Here is a 24,600-nt window from a genome sequence, read left to right on the forward strand (position 1 = left end):
AAAAAAATTAATTAAATAGTTAGAGTTTTAATTCATTTGTTTTAATATTTTTTAATGTTTGAAATTTTTGAAAACATTTTATTTATTTTATACATTATATTTTTTAGATAGTTTTTTATTACTTTATAGAATACTGTCTATCTATAAATCTGCAGTAATTTAAAATTTTACAGAGATTTAATTAGATTATAACTCTACTTACATCAATTTTGTACTGATAAAGCTAGTTTGTGTCGATAAAGCCATCAATATGTTTATTGTCGACAAGATAAGGTGATAACGTTTTTGAGAACTTTTAGCTAATGCACACCGTTTACCATCTTCTAAGGTAGTACTTAAGCTCATAGAAAATTAATTTACTTGACAAAAAAAGTCATAAAGTTTATAACCGTTATTTTTTTCGTGAAAATTCGCATGTTTATTTATACTATATCTAAAGGGTTATACTTAGAAGATAACAATACTTTTTAAGGTTATCAAAACTTAAAATTTTGCTCACAAAATTTTTTGAAAGCAAGAAATGTTCTTTACTAGTTATTTATAAATTCTTTTTAACTTCTTTTCTTAAATAAGTTTAATTTGTATTAACTGTTGCTGGTTTTTAATAAACTTAACTGTATAAAAAGTAAGTATGCGCTATTGGAAAACTAAAAAAAACATAAATGAAGAATACATTTGAGGACCATTAACACCAATATTAGTGAAAAGCATATTCAGATCAATACTAAGTGTATTGAAGTTTCTTTATTATAAAGTAAATTTTACAGCATAGTTTTTCAATAAAGTTCTAACTTTTTATTATATTAAAGGCATAACACGTAATGACTAAAGAACATTATTTAAATGGTTTAAAATTATATAAATTTAAATTTGTTACTGAAACTAAAATGAATTAAAAGCTTTTGAAAAAGTAGTTGTTTAATAAAAACTATATAAGTTACTTTGTTACTTAATTAAGAAATCAAAGTTTAATTATAGTAAAAAAGATTGATTGATAACATGAGTTTATACGTGGTGTACGACTAGAAAACCGAAATATTCCTTCGTACACCAGGTCCTAGGACCAAACTTTTTAAGCGCTTATTTGTATCATTCAATAAACAGTATTAAACATGAAGTTATTTTAAAATACTTAACAATTTTTTGAAATTTAACTTAAACAAGAAAAAAAAGTATTTTACTTAATTAACAAATTTAAAGCTTAAAAGAGTTGCTGAAATTAACATTTTGCGAAATGAACTGATTTTTTTTTTGCAAAATATGCATATGCTGTGCAAAAAATTGTTAGTATTTTTTTAAAAACCGACAAACTTATTTTATACACTAACTGTTAGCAATTATAAAGCTAAACATTGTATTAGAAATTAATACTTTATAGTTAGTGTTTAATAAGATAATTTTAGCTAGACAACACAGAGTAATATAGTTTGTAATTAAAAAAAAACAAAAACGTTATCTAACTTATGTAACATTTTGAGTATCTGAAGCTGATATTTCAGATGTTTATAAACAACTTATTTAAATTTATATACACTAAACAGTGTTTAAAATGTCCTCATATTAAGCTAAAAATTTCTAAAAACTAGTCAAACTACTTTAACAAAAGGTGCTTACAATTTTAGGGTTATACAGGTAATTTTAGTGTTACAGAACTACTAAGTAGCTTCATAAAATATTTGATTTACTTGTCAAGTTATTAAAAAATATGATTTTTTATAATATTTTTGTTTATGGTATTTGAAAACTATTTTAAGTAGCTGCGAACAAAACTGTGTAAAACACCGCAAAAAAGTAATTGCAACTTAAAAGTAGATTTCGAGCTAGGCTGTTTTTTTAGTAAACTATAGACAAAACAAAAACATTATTTTTTAACACTTAAATTAAAGCTGTTTATCGCAAGGTCGTTTGATTTCTTAGGAAGGAGTTCGATAAGATGTGTTGAAAGATATTTAATTTTAAATTATTGTGAAACGTACTGAAGTTTTTTCAAACTTGATTAAAAACATAATAAACTTTTTTATGTGTTTATTTTTAATAAAGCTTTTTTCCAATACAAGCTGGTAACAAAAAACACTATAATTTTTCTTAGCGTTTAAAATATTCGCAAGTTAAAACAGTTTATGCAGACTTATATCGAAACAAAATATAATAGTTTTAATTAATCTTTTATCTTTTACTTAACTTCAAACCATTAAAAAAAGTCTTTAAGTTTTGATACTAACTTTATTAACGCTTATTATAAATTTTTATATATAAGTGTTACGTTTTATTAAACTGCGACCATTCTTATTTTTATAAAAAACTATTTACCTTAGTTTTAAGCTTAAAAGTTTCTATAAGGTAAAACAATATTTTACTAAAAAGTTAGTTTTTAACCACTTTTTTTGCAAAAAGATGTGCATCAAATATATTTTAATTTGTACACTATAATATAATTTGTTAAAACAATTAAAATTTTTTAAAAGCAGTAAAAGCACATCTAAGTAGTAAATGTTAAAAGTAAAATTAAAACTCTGATTTTAAATTTATAATCAAGAAGCATTATACTCAAAAATTAGTTGATTTGAGTCAAATGTAAAAATATTAAAGAATAACCGAAATGTATTTTTTTGAAATCTGAAAGACAAAAGCTTCTCGATATATATATATATAAATTGCTAGTTTTTGCAGTAAATTTTATTAACATATTCTTATGTATAGTAAATTTAATAATAATACAAACAATAAGCTCAAACTTTAAGCGTATCAAAAAAAAATTGATTAGTTTATCTATTTTTGAAGTTGCTTTGTTTTTTTATAGTAATATAAGCAATTAAAATAGCTAGTACTTTCACTTTAAAAAGAATTACTACTTAGTCTACAATTGTAATTTTACTTGAAACTTATTTTTTACAGTCTACAGTAAAAACATTAAAATTTAAAACTTTTGTAAAATAAATCGTATTATGTAGAATTGTTTTTTTTTAATTTTTACAAAACGAAAAACAACATTGAAAAAACAAATTTTTTATATATAAGTCAGTTTATCTTAAAATTTACAATTTTTTTATTGAAAATTTGAAGAATGTTCAAGGGCAGTAAAAAGTTTTTAAACGTAACCTTAGCAAGTTAAAATACTTTTAATAACTTATTATTGACAAGTACTACTCTGAATTAGCTATGCTGAATAGAAACTTTAGTAGCTTTTTGCAAAATTTGAAAAAGCAGTCTTTTTAAAAGAGGTCAATTTTCTTAAGTATAAAACATTAAAAGAGTTTCAAAATCTCTAAAACCATATATGTTACTTATTTAAAAACATTAATACTAGTATTAACCTTTAAAAACTAAGTTTGAAGTGAAGCTATAAAAATTTATAATTTAAAAAGATATATAATCTATAAAACTATGATCAATACAGCAAAGTCGAAGTAACTAACTTTTCTTTAGTTTAGTAATTATTCAACAACAAAATACCATTTCTCGTCTTTTTAAATCTATAACAATAATATCAATAAACAGGACTAAAGTAACAAAATTCTAAAAAAACAAAAAGTCAAAACTTAAAATTTTTTAAATAAAACATTCAGTCGTGTTTAAACTACAAAGCAATTATTTTTACAATTTTTAGTAAACATACTAAAATTCACGAATAACACACATTACATACGTGAAAACTTTCTAGGGTGTATAAAACTTTGAAGCTAGATATTTTTCTGCTGCTATGTACTTTACATTATATATTTCATCTTTTTGTTGACCTTCTTTGTTGCGATCGCTTACTGAGTCTTTTCAGTTTGTATTTTCTAACTTTTGCCTGACTGCACGTCTTGCAACATCGTTCTTGGTAATAAACAGGATAAGAACAAAACCTTGATTTGAGAATGAGGTTACATTTTTTAGCCGTATCAACGCAGGATGAGTCTAGAAAATAAATGTTTTATTATTTAACTTTTGTTTTATGTTTTTTCAATGACGATTTAATTTCTTTACAAAAATTTTTGTAATTGGATCAATCAAACCGATTTTTATTTTAAGTGTATAAAAATATCAAGAGTAATAAATTGAAAATTATTTATTTTGTAACCTTATAAAAACAAATAAAAATCACAAAAGAAACAGTATTTAACAAAAACTATTACATACTTAAATTTGTGTACTGCCTTTTGCTCTTGTGTATAGTTTTTTTAAAATCATTTAGATGCAGGTTATAAAAAAATTTTATACTATCCTATTTACAACTAGTGTCTTTTAAACATTTCAATGAAATGTCAAAAAGAAAAATTTATGTATTCAAAAAAGACTGTTTTAAGGCATTGATTAGAAATATAAATATAAGACAGTTTTTAATGATAATCAGGTTTTTTAAAAGCACTTCAAACTAGATTACTTATAAGTGTTTTTTCCTTATTTTGTTTTTCTCTCAACAATCAATATCAATAAATTATTAAACCTGTTTGTTTCAACTTTCAAAGCAAAGTTTTAGTTTTTGAAGGCTCTTAAAACTTTAAAATGTTGTTATTAAAAAATTGTAAAAAAAGATACAAAACAAAACTTAATGCAATAACAGTTAAAATTCTATTTGTACACTAAGAATCTTTAACTTAGTTAGCTCTACCAAACAATAATTCGTTTGTTCCTTAAACGTACATAATAATTTACAATGTTGAAACTTTTATTGTTTATGAAAGTTACCTCGGATATTTACCTCGGAGTCTAAAGGGTCTAATTCGTTATATTCTTAAAATAGTTATTATTATGTTTTGATCGTTTTTTAACTTTTTAAAGGTTTTTTTTAGAACAGCATAGAAATACCTATCTAATTTTAAGTCTAAATCTAAGTAATTTTGTAATAAATTGGACGTACTAAAGTTAGTAACTACAACTACAACTCGAAAGTGTTAATTAAACTTTATGTGGATTAATATTTAAGTGGATGGTTAGTTGGGTAAACAATAAGCAATAATTAATTAAAGTTATTAGTTAGTGCATTAAACAAATAGTTGTAAATCAATGTAAAAACATTTTTTTTTAATAACTAAATTCAACATTGCAAGAAGCTAAAACACTCTCACAATAAATATAAAATACAATATAAAGAACTAAGTTACTTAAATCTTTTTAATCTTCATGAAAATATAGTGTCTGCATTTTGGACTTTTTGCAATAGCATTTTACCAATATACATGTTATGTGTTTTTTAATCACAAATGTTTCAGCTTACGAGTTCCAGCCATATGTCATAACAAACTTATATATATTTAGCAAGTTTAATTGGTCTTAACTTACTTGACACTAGTTCACAAGAAGAAACAGTACATGCTTGCTGCGTTGCAGGTTTCAATCTGTCTTCACATTTTTCACTTATTCTTCCTTCATTGTCTAAGCATTGAACTAACCGGAAATGTCTTCCTTCGCCACAAGACTTTGAACACTAAAATGTGTTCAATATTTCAACTAAGATTCAAAAACTAGCAAACTTTGCTAAAAAGGTGAAAATGAATATATAATAACACAATTTCATTTGTACAATTTTTTACACAAAGGAATAAACTAAAAATTTTTAAAGTTTAATGATCGGATGCAATAGACAAGCTAAGTTATAAGTTTACCTTTGCTGTAAGAAAAAAACTTTGATATTTTAATGGCTATACAAAATAAACAACACCTTTTTAGTTTTGTAACGAATTAATTATTTAAAACAAAGAGTTAATATTTTTGGTGGCTGAATAAAACTAAAATGAAAAAAACACTTTTCTTGTAAAGTACTCATTCATAAAAACTTTTATTTATATTTAGTTTTTATTCTATAGCTGTATATAGACTTTCTTTTAATCTGTTAGTTTCTATTTAGTAACTTTAATACGCTAAATTTAATTTCTAGATTATAAATATAATTGTATCATTACTTTACAATAAAATATTTAAAAAAAATTTAAACAAAACTTTTTGAGTATTATGCAGCTTTTTAATAACTAGTAGATGTTTTTTCCATTCAAAAACACCTTTAAAATGCACTTTACTTACTGTTGACCACTTAGTGAAGTGCCATTTAGCGTCGCAATTAGCTATATGACAGTTTTGGCTAGTAGTGGGTTTGCTATCAAGATTACATCTGTCTTGTGTTACAAGCTCTACAGTTCCGTTCGCAAACACCTTCATACAAGAAACAATTCTCTGCTGATAACCTTTTCCGCAATCGACCGAACACTGTTATGGTTAATTTAAGAAAGGTTAATCTGTTCTTATGAATTGTAGAAAAAATTGCAAATTTTACACTTAATTTAAAAAATTTAGGAGTATACACATCAAAGTAAAATTAAAAACTAACAATAAGATTAATAACACTTTTTACTTACGTTAAACGGAAGGTAACTATTAAAAGGTTTAAAACGCTTTGTTGACTTTGTAAGAAACATGTAATTTAGGTGCTTAAATACAAGTAAATTACACCTTTATTAGAAATCTTAACGATAAAATAAACCACAATTAAATTTCGTAGATATTTTAATTCACCTTTGACCACTGAGACGAAAACCATTCGTACTTGACCTCACATGTCCTCGAAGTTACGTCATAGTCAGCAGTACAGTTGCGTGTTGAGCCAGGCTTGTAGTTTTTGCGACAACCACTGACTCTATTGGCTGTGTTTACACAAAATACGTTGCGTTTTTGGAAACCAACTTCGTTGCAGTCCATTTTAGTGCACTATTTTTTAATTTTGTGTTATATAGTTATTTGTCTTAACTATAAAAGATTGCTCAATTTACTTAAATGTAAAGAGCTTATTTAAATAGAGAATTTATTCACTGAATATATATATACATATATATTTATAATATTAAAAAACAACTAATTTTCGAATCGTTTACTTAGTTTAAATGTTTAGCACATATCTTCAGAACAAAATAAAGTACAAAGCAAAATTTTTAAAGAACCAAACAAAAAACACATTGTGACGTTTCAAATAAAATTAAATAATTTTAGTTAGCCTTTTCTAAAAACAATTTATGTAAAATGTGCTGAAATTTTATAACACCAAAATAAATAGAGAATATATTCACTAAATACATATATAACTCTTTTTTTCTAATTATTTGACTTTTTTTGCGTATTTACCATAAAAACTATATCTAAAAAAACATCAACTTAATGGATATCGTTTAAAACCTCTAGTATAAGATTAAATGTAGATCTACTAAAACGAAAAAAAGTGTTTAACATGAGTTAAGCATTATATTTCTACAAGTCTTAGTACTTACGTAATTATTATTGTTATTTTTGTAGACAAGTTTACAAAAAAATTATAAAAAAATATGCTGTATATTTGATAATTGATTTCAGAAAAAAAATAGTTTAAGCTAAACTAAAAATATACGATATCGATTATGCGAAATTTTGTTATAAAACTTAAAACCTCTTTAGACTTTAGTCAAAAACTCTTTTTTAACCGCTTAAAACAATAAGTAATAAACGAAGTAGTTTTTTGATAGTAAGATGAAATATAAAAGTACTAGGTTTTTCAATTTAATTAATGTTAAACTAACTAAATTAAAGTAGACCGTTTTTATTTAAGGCTTAAACTTTTTTAATTTCTTTATTATTTTTTCTGTGTTAAACAAACGGAATAAAAATGTAACAGAGTAAAATGTTTTAGTGGTATATTGTTACTACTAAGTATATGATAAGAAAATAATTACTATTTAGCTGCTGAAATACAGTTTTGAAAACAGCATTAGTAAAAAGATAGTAAATTTTTTTTTTTAGAAAAAATAGATCAATAACTTTTTTTTTCAAATATAAACTAAGCTGTTTGATTAACTTAAAACAGGGCATAGTATTTTTTCAACCATTTTATATTACAATTTTCCTATATTTTAGTTTTCATTAAATATTTATACGTTTAGATTAGGTTAAATAAATTCGCATAAGTATTTTTTTTAAGTTATAAGACATTACAAGACTTAATATTAAACCAGAAATGAGTAATTCATTTTCAAATTTGTTAACATACAGCTAGTATTTATATAGAGTAATGTCTTAATAGTTTCGCAGTGAGTATAGTTTTTAAAGAAAACTATGCACAACTTTTCAAAAAATATTCATATAAACAAAGCGATTTTCTTATATACTTTATAAAACGAACTTTTGTGAAAAACGGTTTTAGTTGACTCAGTTGTTTTAGTTTACCCGCTTCCTCAAAGCAAGAGTGGCGTTTTACAACATAAACAAATGAGCATAGGACCTCACACTTCAGCATAAATATTTGAAGTTTAGCTTTTAATCAGTTTAACTAGACAAGTTAAACCTTGCGCTGACGTTTTCTCATGTTTAGGTACAAACAAAACCCTTTCAACAAAGCTACACACTAAAGCTCCCGCGATTACCATTATGAATTCAAAGTGCAACCGTTGTTAAGACTGCTATTGAAGCTACGTGTCACACGTGAAATTTGTTCTAGTAAAAGTTAAGTAAACGTTTTTTCACAAAGTTTACCTTGTCCCACTCAGCAGTGAACCATCTTGTCATGCATGGGCCAGCGTGGCAAGTTCTAATAGTCTGGGGGCGGCGAGATAAAGGACAAAATTTTTCTGGTAATTGCGTTCCATCGCCAGCGACACACGCCACATTCTTGTATTGCTTTCCTGATCCACAAGCAACTGAACACTGCAAATTTAAGTTTGGTTGATAAAAAGACTGCATGTTAGCTTGTAATGTTTTATTTATACATATTTTTATTAAAGTGTAAGGGAATTAAAGTTTTTCTGACTAAAGTTATCAAATCAGATATAAAATTGTTAACTTTCTTTTTACTTGAATTTTGATTACTAAGTAATTTATGTGCAAGTTTTGTTTTTACAAACCTGAGACCATTCAGTTATAAACTTCCATTTGGCACAAGCTTGCACCTGACACTTTTCATGTGTCTCGGGTCTGTTAACATTTTTGCATTTCCTGTGAGAAACTGTTGTAATGAAGTTGCCTGGAAATTCTTGCTTGCAGGTCACACTTCTAGTCCTACTACCGACTCCGCATGATTTACTACATGGTGACCAAGACCCAGCCGAATAACTGTAAGTTTTCAAAAATGATTCATATAATCATTGTTTTTTTAGAACTTTATAAGTTATACTTGGTACATTTATTAAAACAGCTAATAGTTTTTTTTATAAGTTTAAAAAAACTATATAACTACTTTTGTTAGTACTATTTTGAAAATATGCAGTTTGTTCTGGCGAACTTAAACTTATTACGTTTTTAATATCCGACATGTAGTTAAAACTTTTTTCAGTTTAATTTGTTAGAAAAATGTTTTGCTATAAAATAACTGATGGAAAAATATTTCTGTTTTGGAAAGATGTTTATGAGTAAAGTTTTTTTAAACTTCAATAAAACAAAGCTAAATTGATTTTTTTACGTAAAACAAAAAACGTTACTTAATGTTGTAAACACATCCTTTATAAAAAATTTTAACGTAGTTTTTATCATTAAAAAACTAGTTTAATAATCTGATAACTTTGTTGCAATGAAAATTTTACGATTTTATTTAATTTTGTCTATATTAGTAAATCTATGCATTTTAAATTTAAAAACTAGTATTCTACCAGAACGAAAAATCTTTATGCCAAAACAAAAGTTGTTATATTTAAGTATGTAATCAGACAGTATATGCATTTGCAGTAAAAGATTAACAGATACAAGGGATATAAGTTTTATTCAATTGAACTTGAGCCAGTAAAGTTTTCTTTCGTACTTGATCTTTGCTTTATAATTGTTAAAATTTCAATTAATAAGTATCACGTAAGCTAAAAAACCAAGTTAAATACTTCCTTTGATATTTATCTACGTCTAAACTCATTAGTTTAATGAACAAATTGGATATATGTTTTAGTAGGATACCAGTTTTTGGTAAACAAATACTTTTATTAGATATTAAAAATACTTTTGTTTTGTTTACATTTTAAAACAAAAACTTAAATTTTCTTTTGGTGTTAGCTTTAGATAGGATTTTTTGTAAATAAAATAACACTAGTATTAAACTAATATTTTTCAAAGATTGCATTTTATCAAAAATGCTAATTTTATGAACTCAAATAACTCACTAAGGTCCGCATGCTTTTCTGTTACAAACCTTGAGACGGGGTTTTTGTCTGTACAAACGTTTACAAAACCTATCAGCAACAATTTCTCGAGTTTTATTAAGCACGCATTTAACTGTAGATACTTGTACACCTGCAAAAGTTGTACTAAGGTTTTTATACTTTTAGCGTTTATAACTTTGTTTCAAGATAACTAAAATATTTTAAGAACATTACTTGTTAAGTTTTTTTTTCTTATAAAACATAAGTTTATGCTTTTTCAAAGATTTTGTATGTTCCGGTACTTATATTTAATTTTAAAAAATTTTATATAAGAATTGCTAAAATTAAATAAGTTATATTGGGTTTAAAAAAACATAAAAAAAAACAAAAATTCAGAAACTAAACCTGCAGCACAGCTTTTTGAACACTCTCCATATCCCATGTCTTTCCATTTGACAGCGACTCTGTCATTTGTTACAACACTTTCTACACTTTCTGAATTTCTTCTGTCTTTAAACTGTTCTTCATTCGCCTTTTCAGTTGGGTACACATCTATTTGGGACGTGACTCCATCGTGGTTTATAGTAAGTACATCGTTATGAAACGGCTGAATGTTTATTGGTAAAGGTTCAGCATTGTCATTTGTGAGTTCTATGACACCGGGTGCTTTAGGTTTCAAAATAGGTTTTCTGGTTTCCTTTTTAGGCTTAACAAATCTATAGTGAATTCCCGGATTTTTCGTCTGATGGTATATCTGAATAAAAAACGGTTAATTAATATTGTAAATTGTTCAAAAAAGACTTTTATTTTCTTATAAACTTTTCAAAAACACTTATAATGATTATTGTACAAAAATTTGAAAATTAATTGAGCTTACTTTTTTAAGTATGTTAAGTAAAAGTTTATTTTTTATATTTACCATGTGCTTAAACATAATTATAGTTAAAGTAGCTTACGGTATTGAAAAACTACATTAAAACTGACAAAAAAAAGTAATTTAAAGAACGATTTTTCAAACACTTGGTAACCACTGAAAAATATTTTAACTTTTTGAAATTCATATATTTTTTATTGAAAAATATGTACCAGTTTTTAATTAGAGTTAAAAATATAAACTTAATACTTTGATAGTTTTTTTTTTAACACTGGTTTATTTAACTGATGTTAAGCTTTCTTAACTATTTTTATTTTTTAAGTTCTATGCAAAGAACATACGAAATTTAAATCTATGATATTAATAAACTTATAAATATCCGATTAATTCTGCTTAATACAAAAATAAGTGCGTACTGTGGTGTTTTTAACAATGCGAAAAAAAATACTTAGGTGTTTAATTATTGAAGGTAAACAAATCGATATTAACCATGCTTCTTAAACAACTTTTTCTAAACAAGCTATCAATACACAAATGACTCTGCATTTTTCAAAACTTTATTTTTTAACTTTATCATTAAAAAAAGTAAGTAAACTAAAGCTTAAAATTTATTTTTGATTAAACGCTTAACATGTGTTTCATAAGTTAATTTATTTTCGAGGCCTTCGTTTTTAAGCTTAATAATCCATTTTTTCAAAAGGGTAAACAAATTTTGATGAGAATGTTTTAATTAATCGTCTAAGATTTTATCTTAAATTAAACATCATAAAACTCAGGTTTGAGCACGAATCGTAAATCATATGCAAACTTAAAAATAATATTAGGTTTTAATTAACTTTTAAATGGAACTTTAAGTATATCTGACAACTAATAGTAATTTTTATATTAGTTAAAGGTTTACTCGTTAATAGCTGCTTTTGTGTCTCGTAACTTTTTTTCAAACAATGTAGTTTTCAATCATTCATTGTTATTGTTAATAAACTAGTCATAAAACTTATTTTTATTGTTTCTTTTGAAAACTTGATTACCTTTTTAACCTAATGTTTACAAAATGTCTGTAAAAAGACTTTTTTTCATTTAGCTTAAGTCAAAAAAGTACTTAGAAGTTTACCACAAGTTGAAGTGGAACTGTAGTAGGTCCATCACTGGTTATTACTTCCCCTTGTTCGCTTTGAAAAGGTCTTACATATTTAAAAGGAACTCCGCTGATGTCATAAGTATCTGAAGGATCAGGTAAACCCTGCCGCAGATTTCCATTGAAGTAGTAAATTCCTTCTAACGACTTTAATGCTACAAATAATATTTATTTTCACATACATTAGAAGTAGTATTATAAAACTTAGTAAAACAAAATAAAACAGATTGGTTAACTGCATATTTACAATATCTTTATAAAACAAAAACTGACGAAACACACGAAAATAAAGTTGAATATCAAGCCTTACACCACTTAATAGAATTTGTATTTTTTTCAACATCTCTATACAAAACACTTATGAAACAATTTTGTAAAAGATGAACCAGAGCTTAAACTAATAAACCCTTGATTAATTAATACTTTTATCACCAGACTTTAACTACTTTTTGAATTCTAAAAGTAAAAGTTATTTTCATATAAAGGTTTAAAAGCAAACATTAATTAAATGATACGCTTAGAAAAACTAGTCTTTAATAGTAAGCAAGGCTCTCTCAATTTTAAACGTGATTTTAAAACTTGAACTAATTACAGTTTAAAATTACATCTGTGCACTTAACAATTAAAGCGATGGAAACCATGACTTCTTTATTACACAAAATTTCCAAGTTTATGTCTCGCACTTGAAAAACTTTCAATCAATTTAAATTCACATCTCACGCAGCATGATTTCGGGGGAAAGTCAGTGAGTGGCCACTTAAAAGCAAAAGGATAAAGCCGCACCGCCAACTATAACCAGATTAAGTCAAAGCCAAGAGCTTTGTTTTTGTCTGTTGTTGATGTTACGTGTAACAAAGGCCAAGTTGGGTTGCTTCTTAGAGCATTTTGTGTGCACGAAATTACATAGCTTCAAAGAGTATTAAAAACAACAAGCGACTGAAAGTTGTTTAATATGCTTAATAAAACAGGTGTCGCAAAAGATTGTGGTTACATATAGACACTTTGAAATGGTGTATTAGACTGTAGCTGGCATGTTACTATACCACAACGTTTATAACTAGTTTTTTTAACTAACTAGATTAACAATAATAGAGTTTATAAAAAGCTCAATCAACTCGTTTTAATTAAAGATTTTTTTTTACTTAAAGCTCACCCAAATAGTTTTGACTAGTAGAAAGTTCATAAATTTTTATATTTCTTGTTCCACTTGGTATAGTCACTATATCATGGTAGCCAATATCATCATACTGCTTTCTGTATCTTTCTAAAAAGTTATAAAAGTAGTAAAGATTTCAAATCAACAAGTGAAAAAAATCTAGCAAAAACATAAAGTATTTGTTTGACAAACTAAAAAATACTTTTTGTCAAAAAATTCAAATATATATATATATATATATATATATATATATACATATGGTTTATTTAACTATTAAAAAAATCACTTAGAATATTTAGTCTTAGGACCTGGTGCACGAAAAAACCTTTCGGTTATCGAGTCGCACACCTTCGATACCTTTTAACGTCTTGTCCAGATAAATAGTATACAATTTTATATTCAAGCCGTAAAATAAAGCCTTAAAAAATGACTTAAATATTTTTTTTGTTTCAAAAGTGTGATTTGATTTAAAGAAACGTTTAAAAAGTATTAAGTATCTTTTTTTAAGTTTCTATTTCTAAATACAAACAATTTTCTAAATTATGTACAAATCTAAGGGCCAAGTTTAATATAATTATATAAAATTGTTTAACGTTTTCTGTTTTTAAATGTTCAATTAAACTGCACTTTAAACAAACAACTTTGTTCTATATTCTTTTATAGTTTACATGACCCACTGTGAACTTTAAAAGACTTTCATTAACGAACATGTCAACGGATCGTTATCAAACATCTTCTGTGGTTTATAACGTTCACAAACAATTGAAAAAGATCAGATTGTAAATAATCAAAATAATAAAAAATTGAACTCAAGTTTGATTTTTCAAAAGATAAAAGGACCGAGTAATTGACTCCTAATTATCCGTGTAAACAGTGCTGAAAAGTGTTTTTATGTAAACCTGGCTAAAAGCTAAATTGTTAACAAGGAATATTTGTTTTTAAAAGTTTAAAAAAATATACAGCACGTATCTTTCAAAACAACTATTTAAAACATTGAAAACATTTTTGCACTCGTTATGTTCTAAAATTTCCTAATTTTATTCATTTATAGAACTAATGAAAAAAAACTAAATATAAACCTTCAATTAGCTGGCAACTTGAGTTGTTTCCTCCACAAATTCCACAAGAGTCCACAACTCTTTGGGATCCTGCAATGAGGTCACATCCAACTGTCTGCAATTATTACAATATTTTATTTTCTAAACTTTTTTTTTGCTTACTTACCAATTTTATCTTAAAGTTTACAAAGCATACACAAAATTTAGATTAAAAAGGTTTACATTTTAGTTGATCATGTCTCTTTTATGTCGAGCTTGTATAAACAACCTTGTGGTATTTCTCTTTAGCGTTGTGAATAAGTCAGCGAACACATTTTAAATTGGTTATCAATGCTTAAGAGCACAGACGGTAATGTTGTTTAAAGCAATTTATCATTGTTCAGAAATACGCCCAGTGTGTGTCGCACACTGAATTTGTTTCAATAATTTTTTAAACCACACAAACTCGATTCAACTTATCATGTGTAAGGTGCTGCTTATGGAAATGAGATTAATGCTGACCAAATGTTTTAGGTTTTATGAATTTTATTGGCTAAAAATTTTACTTTAGCATAAAATTGGATAAAGTAAATTAATACTTCTTTGTAACAAACAAAAGCTTTTCGTTTTAAACTGTTTTGCTTCAAGTCTAGTAGTTCTATACTTTTAAACGTGAAAAACATAACTAAAAACTAAAAATTGTTCTTTGACCAATTAGCTTGATTTTTTAAAACTATCACTCTTTATTTTTTGCATTTTTGAATTGTCTAAAGATCATTTTAAGTCGTTATGCTAAAACTAAGCAGTTTACTTTAGCTTTTTTCGATTTAATGTTTTTTAAAGAAATATCAAACATAGTTAGAAAAAAATACATGTCAAAATTGTTTTTTGATATTAAAAAATCAATCGTTAGTCTTATATATTTTCAAACATTTTTTTTGTTTAAAAATGTTCTTAAAGTATTCTAAATGATACTTTAATAAGTTAGGCAATCTGTATTAAACTTTTACCTTTGATAGTAAACAAGTTATTTAGAAACTTTGTTCGAAAACCTTTAAAAGTGCAAAAAATAAACTTATTGCTAAAAAAACTTATTTTCTTAATATGTTAAATGTTGTTTTCACATAAATATATCTTTTACAAAGTATACTATCAAATATTATTGCAAATCATAAAGTGTTTATTTTATGAAAAACATTTTATTACTTGTATCATATCAAATGCTCTAAAACAATAGTGAGGATAGATATCAGCTTTCAGCATCTATGTACGACCATTGTGCATTAATTAAAGCTTCTATTTACTCATTTCACTTTAGTTTAAATTACACCGGCCGCCATGCCTCACCATAAAACCGTCACGTAAAAAACACTGCTTGGAGAATTGTTGTATTTGTAAAATTTCTTAATGCAGTCTTTCCCTTAGCTCTAGTCTAGCGTTTAATTCAATGTGGTGTGTCATTTCACTTGTAAAAATAAAAATATGTTTCTAATGAAATGCATTATGCGCAGCTTTTATTTTAAATTCAAATTATAAGCCAGCGCCTAGCACGAAACATGTTTCGTCTATTGAATAATGTATACGCGCATAATTGTGACGCAAAACAGTGAAGAAAAATTTGGAGCACGAGGAAAGCTGAAATTAAATATTAAAATTTTCATGTTAGTTAAAAATATTAACTTGTTTCGCCTGATTATGTACATGGTATGATCTAAGAAAATAGCCATCTCAGTTGATAAGAGAAAAAAACTGTGAGCTGTTATCGCAATATGTAGTTCATATCTGTCTCAAGTGTAAGTACATTTTAAAAACATCTCACCTTTTTATGTTTCCTTTTTGCTTTTACTGTTATACTGAGTTGAAAGAAAAATATTGTGAGTGCATATATAAGTACTTTCATGTTAAAATAAATGCAAAGAATTTTACCAATTAAGTATTATTTTTCTGCGGAACAAACAGTATAAATTTAATTGAAACAGACACTATTTAATTAAAGTATGAAATAATATTTAAGTTTAACATAGTTTAGATATTCTATAAAAACAATTTTTAATGTCGTTAATGGTTCAATATAAGTTGAATCCAGTTATAAGTAACAGTGCTTAATCTTGTATACTGGCGTTCAAAGTCTTTCATGTCAGCTTATTGTCGGTCTATATATTTATTTTTCAGAACAAACTAGCATATGATGGTTTGACAAAGTATTTAGATCATTATGCTAAAATTATGATGTAGATTGCAGGTATAATTTAATAATCTAATTTTACGCAGATTTTTGTGCAAGCGATAAGTAAATAAGTACGATCAAAAATTTACCAGAAAAATTTGTTTAATCATAAAAAATACACAAACAACAAAGGTTTATAGAAAAATATGTTTTCAAATAATTTATTATTCAAATTCCGCTAATAACATTAAACAAATTCTACATTTTTCGATATTTATTTACAAAAGTGTTTTATATCTAAATTTTAAGTTTCTGATATACCAAAATTAAATATATTATAAAATTTTTTTCATCAATGATTTTTAATACAAACAAGAAAGATCTTTCGCAATTTTAGTAATTAGATTTTTTTTTTAAATAAGTTTTAATGATAGTTTTTTTTTGTTTAAAACTTTAACATGTAATTTAAATAACTTCAAACTAAAGTTTGCGTTTTTATATATTAATATTTTAGCATAATTACTGTAAGGAATTTAACTTATGTCAAAATATATCTAAAACCTAGTTGATTAATTTATTTATATATATTCGTGTGACGCAAAAAGAAATTTCTAGACTATTTTAAGTTATTTTAATTATTTCAATTGTTAACTTCAAAAAATTTTTTTATGGTTTTCTTTATTAAATAAGGTTTTAAAATATTTCAATCTTTGAAGTTTTAAATTTTTTCCTAAACTTTGCTAAACTTACAGTCTGTAAAAGTTCCTCTTTTATTCATGTATAGAAAATCTTTCCGGGTGTATTAATCTAAGCTTTGTACAGAACTTGTTAACTAAAACAAACGTAATACGTGTGATCACTAATAGAAAGTTAAAAACACATACATAATAATATCAACCTGAGGTGAAATACAGTCGAAACAAAATTAAACTTAATACAAATATTTAAGAGAACTTCAACGAACACACTAATAAATCTGCGGTACAAAAACGAAGTATCCTTACAAGAAGTCTTAAGCTAAAGCTAACGTGATCAATGTTATATATTAAAGCGACATTGCGACTAAACTGGACTACATTTGTCGCCTCGGCAGCGTATGAACACTTTTTTCAGTCAGCTCTCTCTCAAACCTGTTTTGCTATCGCAAGTAAAACCGCTAAGTACACCGTGACTTGGGTCGCGCAACTATCAGCCGTCGAAACGTTGTTTGAACAGCGGTAGTTGACCTTCCATCTTTCATTCTGAATCTCAAATCATATGCTGTTAGACATAAGTAGTTCGGCACTTTAAAATTTAAATAACTTTTTCTTTCATTTTTAATGTAAAACTTTCAAAGTTTCAAAAGTCTGCGTTAAACTGTTTCAAAAAAATGTATGTACAACCATTACAAAAATTAAAAGCAAGTATTTGAATAATAAACTTTTCTATTCAAGGATTTAATTTCAGCTAGTCTGTTTTTTGTTATCTAGTAAACTGAAACTAATGCAAATTATCCTTAATCGATAACAAATATAAAACTCTGTCTAAAAATAAAAGTTTAAAATTTACAACTTCATCGTCTGAAATATTTTTACTGCCAGGCTCAAAGTTTTATAAGACTGTAATTTAAACTAACACAAGAAAGAATAATTAGTTCTATGAACAGCAGTAAAATACTGTAATTTAGTCCGTTTTAAACAACTAAATCATTCTTAAACCACTTCAAATCAGTTCTTGATGCATCAAAAAAAAAACTTGTCACACTAAACATTTATAAATAGAGTAACAAAGCTATGAAAACTTTCAGAAAAAACATCTAAAATATTACGTTGAAAAAAAAAGTCTTCTACCGTTAGATAACACAATAAAAAGCAAAAAAAAAAACTTTTAAAACAATTCATTGTCAAAAGATCCAATCGTCTTAACTTAGTTGTGCAGTCAACAGTGTAGTGAAAAAATAAAGCATGTTTTGGACGCACCTTAAAACCAAGTTTTAATTGAGAAAAAGTTAATGTATACCGCTAAAGAAAATTGAACAACTACATAATTTTTTGTTTCTTTTTTGACTGACCGCCATAAACTAAAAACAGCTATATTGATCCACCTTCTAAAAGGGAAACTTATCTAAAACCCCTGATATGTTTTTAAATTGATTTTGTACTAACTATAAAGTTACATTCTTTAAAACAAAATACAAGTTATTTCCATATTTTTTTTATTTGGACAATTGTAAACAAAATGTAAAAATTAGTTTGTAAAAATTTGACAATCTGGTTAAATGGTTTATTCATACTAATAAACTAATAGCAAACAGTATATAAGTTTGACTATGTAAACAGTTCAAGAAACTAAACTTTTGTTTGTAAAAAATGTGGTAAAATGTGGTAAAGAATTTTTTTTTTAAAGAGTATCTTTAAGTTATTTAAACAAAAACAGTTTACTAGTAATGAATTGTTTTTAATTTTTTTCTTAGATCAATTTTGTTAGTATTTTCAGTAACGAAAGATTTTTTTTCCTAATCTAAGCATATCTACAAAAACAGGCTGTATGTGTATCATAAATGTTAAAAAAAAAATTCACAATTACACCTAGTTCTAAATTTAAAGTAAACACAAGTACTTAAATTTTGTATACAAATTGCATAGTGTATGTTAATTTGCTATTATGCTTTAAACTATTTATATGTTCACTACACGATATTAATCGCCTAAAAGTACTTAGTTTAAAAAAACTTTAAACTATGAAAAAGCTTTCAAAATTTAAACAGAGTAGTAAAATCTTAAAAAAGAAATAAAATTTGTCAGAATCTTTCCTTCTTGATTTTCGCTTAGACTTTTTTTTCATATTTCTTGTTTTACATGTAATAAAGTTTTTTTGAATGACTTTTACATAAAACACCCACCCGTCTTTGGTTCGAAAGATTTAGTAAAAACTATTAGAATATTTAAACTGAATAATCAAAAACAACATAATAAAGATTATTTTTAAGATAATAAGACTTAATTTGTTTATAAACAACATTATATTCAACATGATAATTTATGAAAAATTTGATCAACCAAAGTTAAATAAAAGCAATGATAGTAAAAGCGATAATATAGTATAAAATGTGCTTACTAAACTAAAAGTGATTTAATAAAGTATATAAAAAATCAGTAAATTAAGAAAATTAAAATATCTGATTTATTATTATCAATAGGATAAGTACAGATTGCTTTTCTATAAAAATAATTATAATTATCAGCAAAAGCTAATACTATTAAAAATAAACCTTAATTTACTATCACAGTAGTCCAAGAACCATTAACAAAAAAGTAGTTTAGTTACGACAAAATATAAAAGTAATTAAAATCACGTCTCATCATGAAAGCAAAATGTATCAAGTAAGTAATAACTGTTTTTTTTTTTTGTTAATCAACTTCATTAAGTTATAATGAAGTGAAAAAGTTTAAAGATCAACCTACTTCTAACATTGCTAACAAACTTGTCACTGTTTTTAAGTATCTTTATTGGTGTTTAGTTCACTAAACTTTTGTACATGCGTTGCTTAAAACACCTTTTCGCAGTAAAAGAAATTGCTAAATCTCAAGTTAGTTTTTGTTTATTAAACAGATTAATGTATTAATTTTTTACATCAATTAAGTATTTAGATGTAAATTTTGTTAAATTGGTTAAAACGTAAAAACATTTAACTACTTTTAGAACTCATTTATAGTTTTAAATTTGTGACATCACCATCATTCAATGACTTAATGTTTATTAAAAAATTGAATGTTTTGTAAGTAGAATAAGATGAGTCTTAATTTTAAATTAGTTTCATTTTAAGAAACCCATACAACAAACATTATAAAACCAACTGAAAATCAATTAAATGTGCTAAGGTGGTATAAAAAAACTAAGAATGTTTCTATTTACAAAATATCAAATTAAAAGTTAAATAAAAGTTTTACACTTAAATTAATTAAAAAACCCCTGAATTTTTTAGTTGTCCATACCGTTAGAAACTTGTATTAAACAGCTTTAATCCTTTTCTAAACGCTTTGTATATTTTTTATCTGTTTCTCAATACAACATTAAGTTTAGTATAAGGTACAATAAATAAAAATTAAAAGACTTTTTTAAAGTAATAAGTTTACTAACTTATAGCATTAGTGTTACAACACGGGTTTTTTATTTATTGTTAGGACATACTAATTCTAAGTCTAACAGAAACAATTTTATTAGATATTTTTGGTGTTTATATGCTTATTTGAACTTATTGTAATACTGTACTTTATTCTTAACTATATCAGTGTTACCACAACTATTTCTTTATTAACGTATTAATAAATAAAAATACTAAGCATTTGTTAATAGAAAGTTTTGTAATAGTGTTTTAGCTTTTTTATGTAGCATATGTAACTAGTTTTTAATAAGATAATATGAAACTAAATTATTTAAAGTTTTTTGAGAATACTTTCAATCTCTGCAACAATTAAGTTATAAAACATGTTAAGTATTTTATGAACTTTTTGATATATACTTCAAATTAGCATTAAATTTTTACTATGTTTACTTTAACGTATTCAAAAATTTATGCTACTAATTTAGTTTATCGTTTACAAAACAAATAAAACACTTTAAAGCTAAGTACTAAACAAATACAATTAAAATTTCTGTTAAAGTTTAAACTTAAAATAAATTTAAAAACTGTTTGTTTTTCTAATAATATATATTAAAATTATTTACTTACAACTTATAATATCGTATAAATACATAGTTTTTTAGTAGTTAGCAAACATGCAATCTTTACTAAAATGTTTTAATGGGTAAGTAAATACTGATTGTTTAAGTACCTTATTATAATTATAAAGCACATATAGTTATAAAACTCTTTTATAGATATGGAGAAATTAAATAAATTAGGTTTAAATATATAAATTTGCAAAAATATATACTTCCTTTCAAACACTCCTTTAAGTTTGTTTTGTAACTAATGCATTTTTTGCTTTGTAAGAAAGTTTACATAAGGATTATAGTTTCATTGAAAAAGTAAGGTTTAAACTAACAGATTTTGAATATGTTTATTTATTTACATAAGTTACAATTAAATTTTTGAAAAAGTATTATTATTACGAAACATTCAAATATAATTTAATTCTTATAAAGAATACATATAACAAAGCTACCAGTAAAATTTTAGACTCAAAATTTATAAGTACTTGTGATGAGTTATTTTAGTTTTTTTACAGCCTTGTACACATAAATAATTATTTATAAATAAATTTATATAAAAAGTATGTACAGTTTTTTTTTAGTGGTTTGAAATGATCAAGTCAAACTTAAACTAACAAAAAAAAAACAGAGAACTAAACTTTTCTTTAAACCAAAGCTAATTCTTATAAGTTTTTTTGTAGTCATTTGTTTTTGTAACTTTTAATTTAAAACCTATACTGATTTATTTTCAGAAGTAATTTTATAACTTTTATAGCATAATATTACTTAAATTCATCTTTTAAAGTAATTGTTTTTTTATTAAACCGTAATTTACAATTTAACTATTTCAAAATTATCTATAAAAAAAAATTTTGTGATTAGTTTAAATAAGTAAATTAACTTTTTTATTGTATTTGAAGTATTTTTAAAGTTTTATTATGCACTAATAATCCCTATAAAACTAAAATTTGTTTTTACTTCAAAACTAATTTAATCTATTAGGTGTTAATTAGCGATAGATAAAAGTATTAACCACTCTATATGCAGTAAAAGATAAATGATGTAAGTAACATTTTTTACTACATGATTAATCAAAAAATGTTTAAAACTAGATTTTTATATCTTATATTTAAAATAAACGGTATGACTTTGGTAATATCGCAAAGTTATTGCATCGTCGAACTTTTATTTTTTGTCTAAACCTTGTTTTTTTTTTTTTGATTAGCGCTTTGTTTATATTTTACAACTAGTTTTTATAACTAAGACAAACCAAGCAATGACCCTGAATGCAAACAGCTTTGTTGTTTGGAGTAAATCTATCAGTAATATGACACTCAGTTCCATCCGCTACTGTTTCTTTTGCCTGAAAAAACACTGCTTGTCCGACAGCTTTGCAGGTCAGCCTACACGGTAGACCACCTGCATTTTATTGGTTTGGTTTATTTTGAAGATACAATTTAAATAAAACATATTTGGTTTTAAATTTAAGTTTTTATTTATTTTTTCAGAAAACAACGTTTTTAAAAAGGCTAGTTTTAGCATAAAGTAGTTAAAGCAACAACTAATTTTATCAATAAATTAAGTAAAACTTCAAATCAAACATATTTTTTTTTTTACAATTCCTATATTTAAATAACTGCCAACAAAAACTACTTTTAAAATTTGATACAAAAAATATTATTTTTAAGGTAGACAACTATAAACATTTTTGTTGATGTCTACAACATTTTTCAACAAATTATGTAATAATAAGTTACCTTTGTCCCACGGCTTCCAGCTGTATTGTGTTTGTTGTTGCAAATAAAGTTGCTGGTTGCTTAAAGAATTGCATAATGAAGCACGACTGTTGTTACTACCATCAGCGCAATTCTGTTACCGTTAGGTGGAGTCGTGAGTAATCGATGACAACGATAATTCATTCGACGCGGATGAAAGTTATATTTTTTTCAAACTTTATTATTATTTATTACGTTACTGTTGTCTACTGAATTTCAATTTTGTTCTAAATGATAAATTATTTGTTTGTTTACAAATAATGTGAAAAATTTAACATTTTTTTAAAACAAACAACATTTTGTTTTTATGAATTTTTTTGTGGTCGAAAGTAAAAATTGAACAAGCTTTTAAAAACATCTTCAAGAAACCTGAATGTTGCATATTCTAAACTTTTTGCTTGCTCCTTTGCATGATGGAGGTAGTGGGCGGTAGTTTCTGTTAGGATTTTTTTACTTTTTATTAAAAATATTTTATATATGTTATACTATTTTATACTATTACATTTTTAATATTTTATACTGTTACAGATAGTTTAGAAATAAATTTTATTAAAGTTTTAAGTATTTGAAAACAATTAAGATAATAGTTGTACTTTATTTATACTTTTAATTCTTTTACCACTACCAAATTTCTTTATTAGGGTTTCAACTACCACTACTATTCCGTTACATTGGTTAATTCACCATTTAATTCAAACCAACTGACTGCAAGTGATGCGAGTACTGGTTGCTTCCTCTCGCGTTCAGTCTCCTCCTGTAGTAAGGAGTGTATGCGCACCTCCTCGTGCGAACCTGAACCCCAACACCGCAGCTCCTGCTGCATCCGCTCCACGGACCCCAGCTGTGCCAACCTCCTCCAAAAGGTACCGCTCTCAGCTGGTGGTAACTTGGTTTATTTCTTTTCGGAAATCCCTAAAAATTTAGTTTTTACTCTAAATAGTGCTAAAAGTTATGTTATTACTGTCAAACTGTATATTCAGTACTTTACGATAGATTTTCCGAGCTTTTTAAACTTTTTAAAAAGTAGTTTAATTTAAAATTACCTGCAGTATACTAGAATCTTGATACAAGCTTCTAGAAGGAATTTCTTGTCCGTTAATTAAAACATAAGAATACAAAATTAGTGGTAAAAATATGATTGTTGAAACTGATCCCATGGCTAATTTTATTTTCTAAAATGTATCTAAACGTATAAAAACGAATTACTTTTAGCTATAGATATCCTTAATAGAAACCTTTTTATACTTTAAACTATTTAAAACTCTCTTAAAGTTGGTAATAAATATTTTTTTTACAAAATTTAATTTTTTTAATGCTATTGTTCTTATTATTGTATGCATCTAACTGAAAAAAAATTAATGAGAAAATATTTTTATACTACTACAGATAGTTTAGAAATAAATCTTATTAAAGTTTTAAGTATTTAAAAACAATTAAGCTAAATATAAGCTATATAATGTATAAAGAAATACTACTTTAAGTATAAACTAAACTTATACTTTATACAATATTTTGATCTATGAAAAACTATTACTTTTTATTTAAGACAAACAATAACTAAAAAATTTATAGAAATAAAATCATATTTATTAATTGTTTAAATTTACACTTGATATCTATTGGCAAAATGGAGTATATTTGTGACAAATATGAAACATTAATTTTTGAAATAAATAAAAATTGCAGTAAAAAACAGTTCTATTTTAAAACTATATTAATAGTAA

At 25.1% G+C, this 24,600-nt stretch overlaps 1 protein-coding gene across 1 annotated transcript; it reads right to left on the minus strand.

Moving 5' to 3' along the window:
• Positions 1-3,027: 3,027 nt before the first annotated feature.
• On the minus strand, positions 3,028-24,060 carry LOC145832861 (thrombospondin type-1 domain-containing protein 4-like). The gene is made up of 16 exons (XM_082940104.1): positions 23,920-24,060; positions 23,583-23,788; positions 23,246-23,312; positions 22,859-22,970; positions 22,372-22,520; positions 14,303-14,396; positions 13,221-13,331; positions 12,044-12,222; positions 10,464-10,812; positions 10,080-10,209; positions 8,841-9,048; positions 8,473-8,643; positions 6,493-6,684; positions 6,004-6,186; positions 5,266-5,410; positions 3,028-3,900 (listed from the first exon to the last, which is right to left on the minus strand). Exons 1-16 carry the CDS (start codon positions 24,031-24,033, stop codon positions 3,722-3,724), a joined length of 2,589 nt encoding a protein of 862 aa, XP_082796230.1. The 5' UTR covers positions 24,034-24,060; the 3' UTR covers positions 3,028-3,721.
• Between the last annotated feature and the right edge of the window lie 540 nt (positions 24,061-24,600).

The sequence above is a fragment of the Thalia democratica genome, chromosome 1 (genome assembly GCF_965202585.1).
Source record: "Thalia democratica chromosome 1, ktThaDemo2.hap1.1, whole genome shotgun sequence".
NCBI lineage: Eukaryota > Metazoa > Chordata > Thaliacea > Salpida > Salpidae > Thalia > Thalia democratica.

Coding starts and splice junctions, on each gene's coding strand:
- LOC145832861 (XM_082940104.1), bottom strand. CDS start 24,033: ATGGGATCAGTTTCAACAATCATATTTTTACCACTAATTTTGTATTCT. Junction 8,644..8,840: donor TTATAACTGAATGGTCTCAG/GTTTGTAAAAAC, acceptor TTAAATTTGCAG/TGTTCAGTTGCTTGTGGATC. Junction 6,685..8,472: donor TCACTGCTGAGTGGGACAAG/GTAAACTTTGTG, acceptor ATTAAAAAATAG/TGCACTAAAATGGACTGCAA.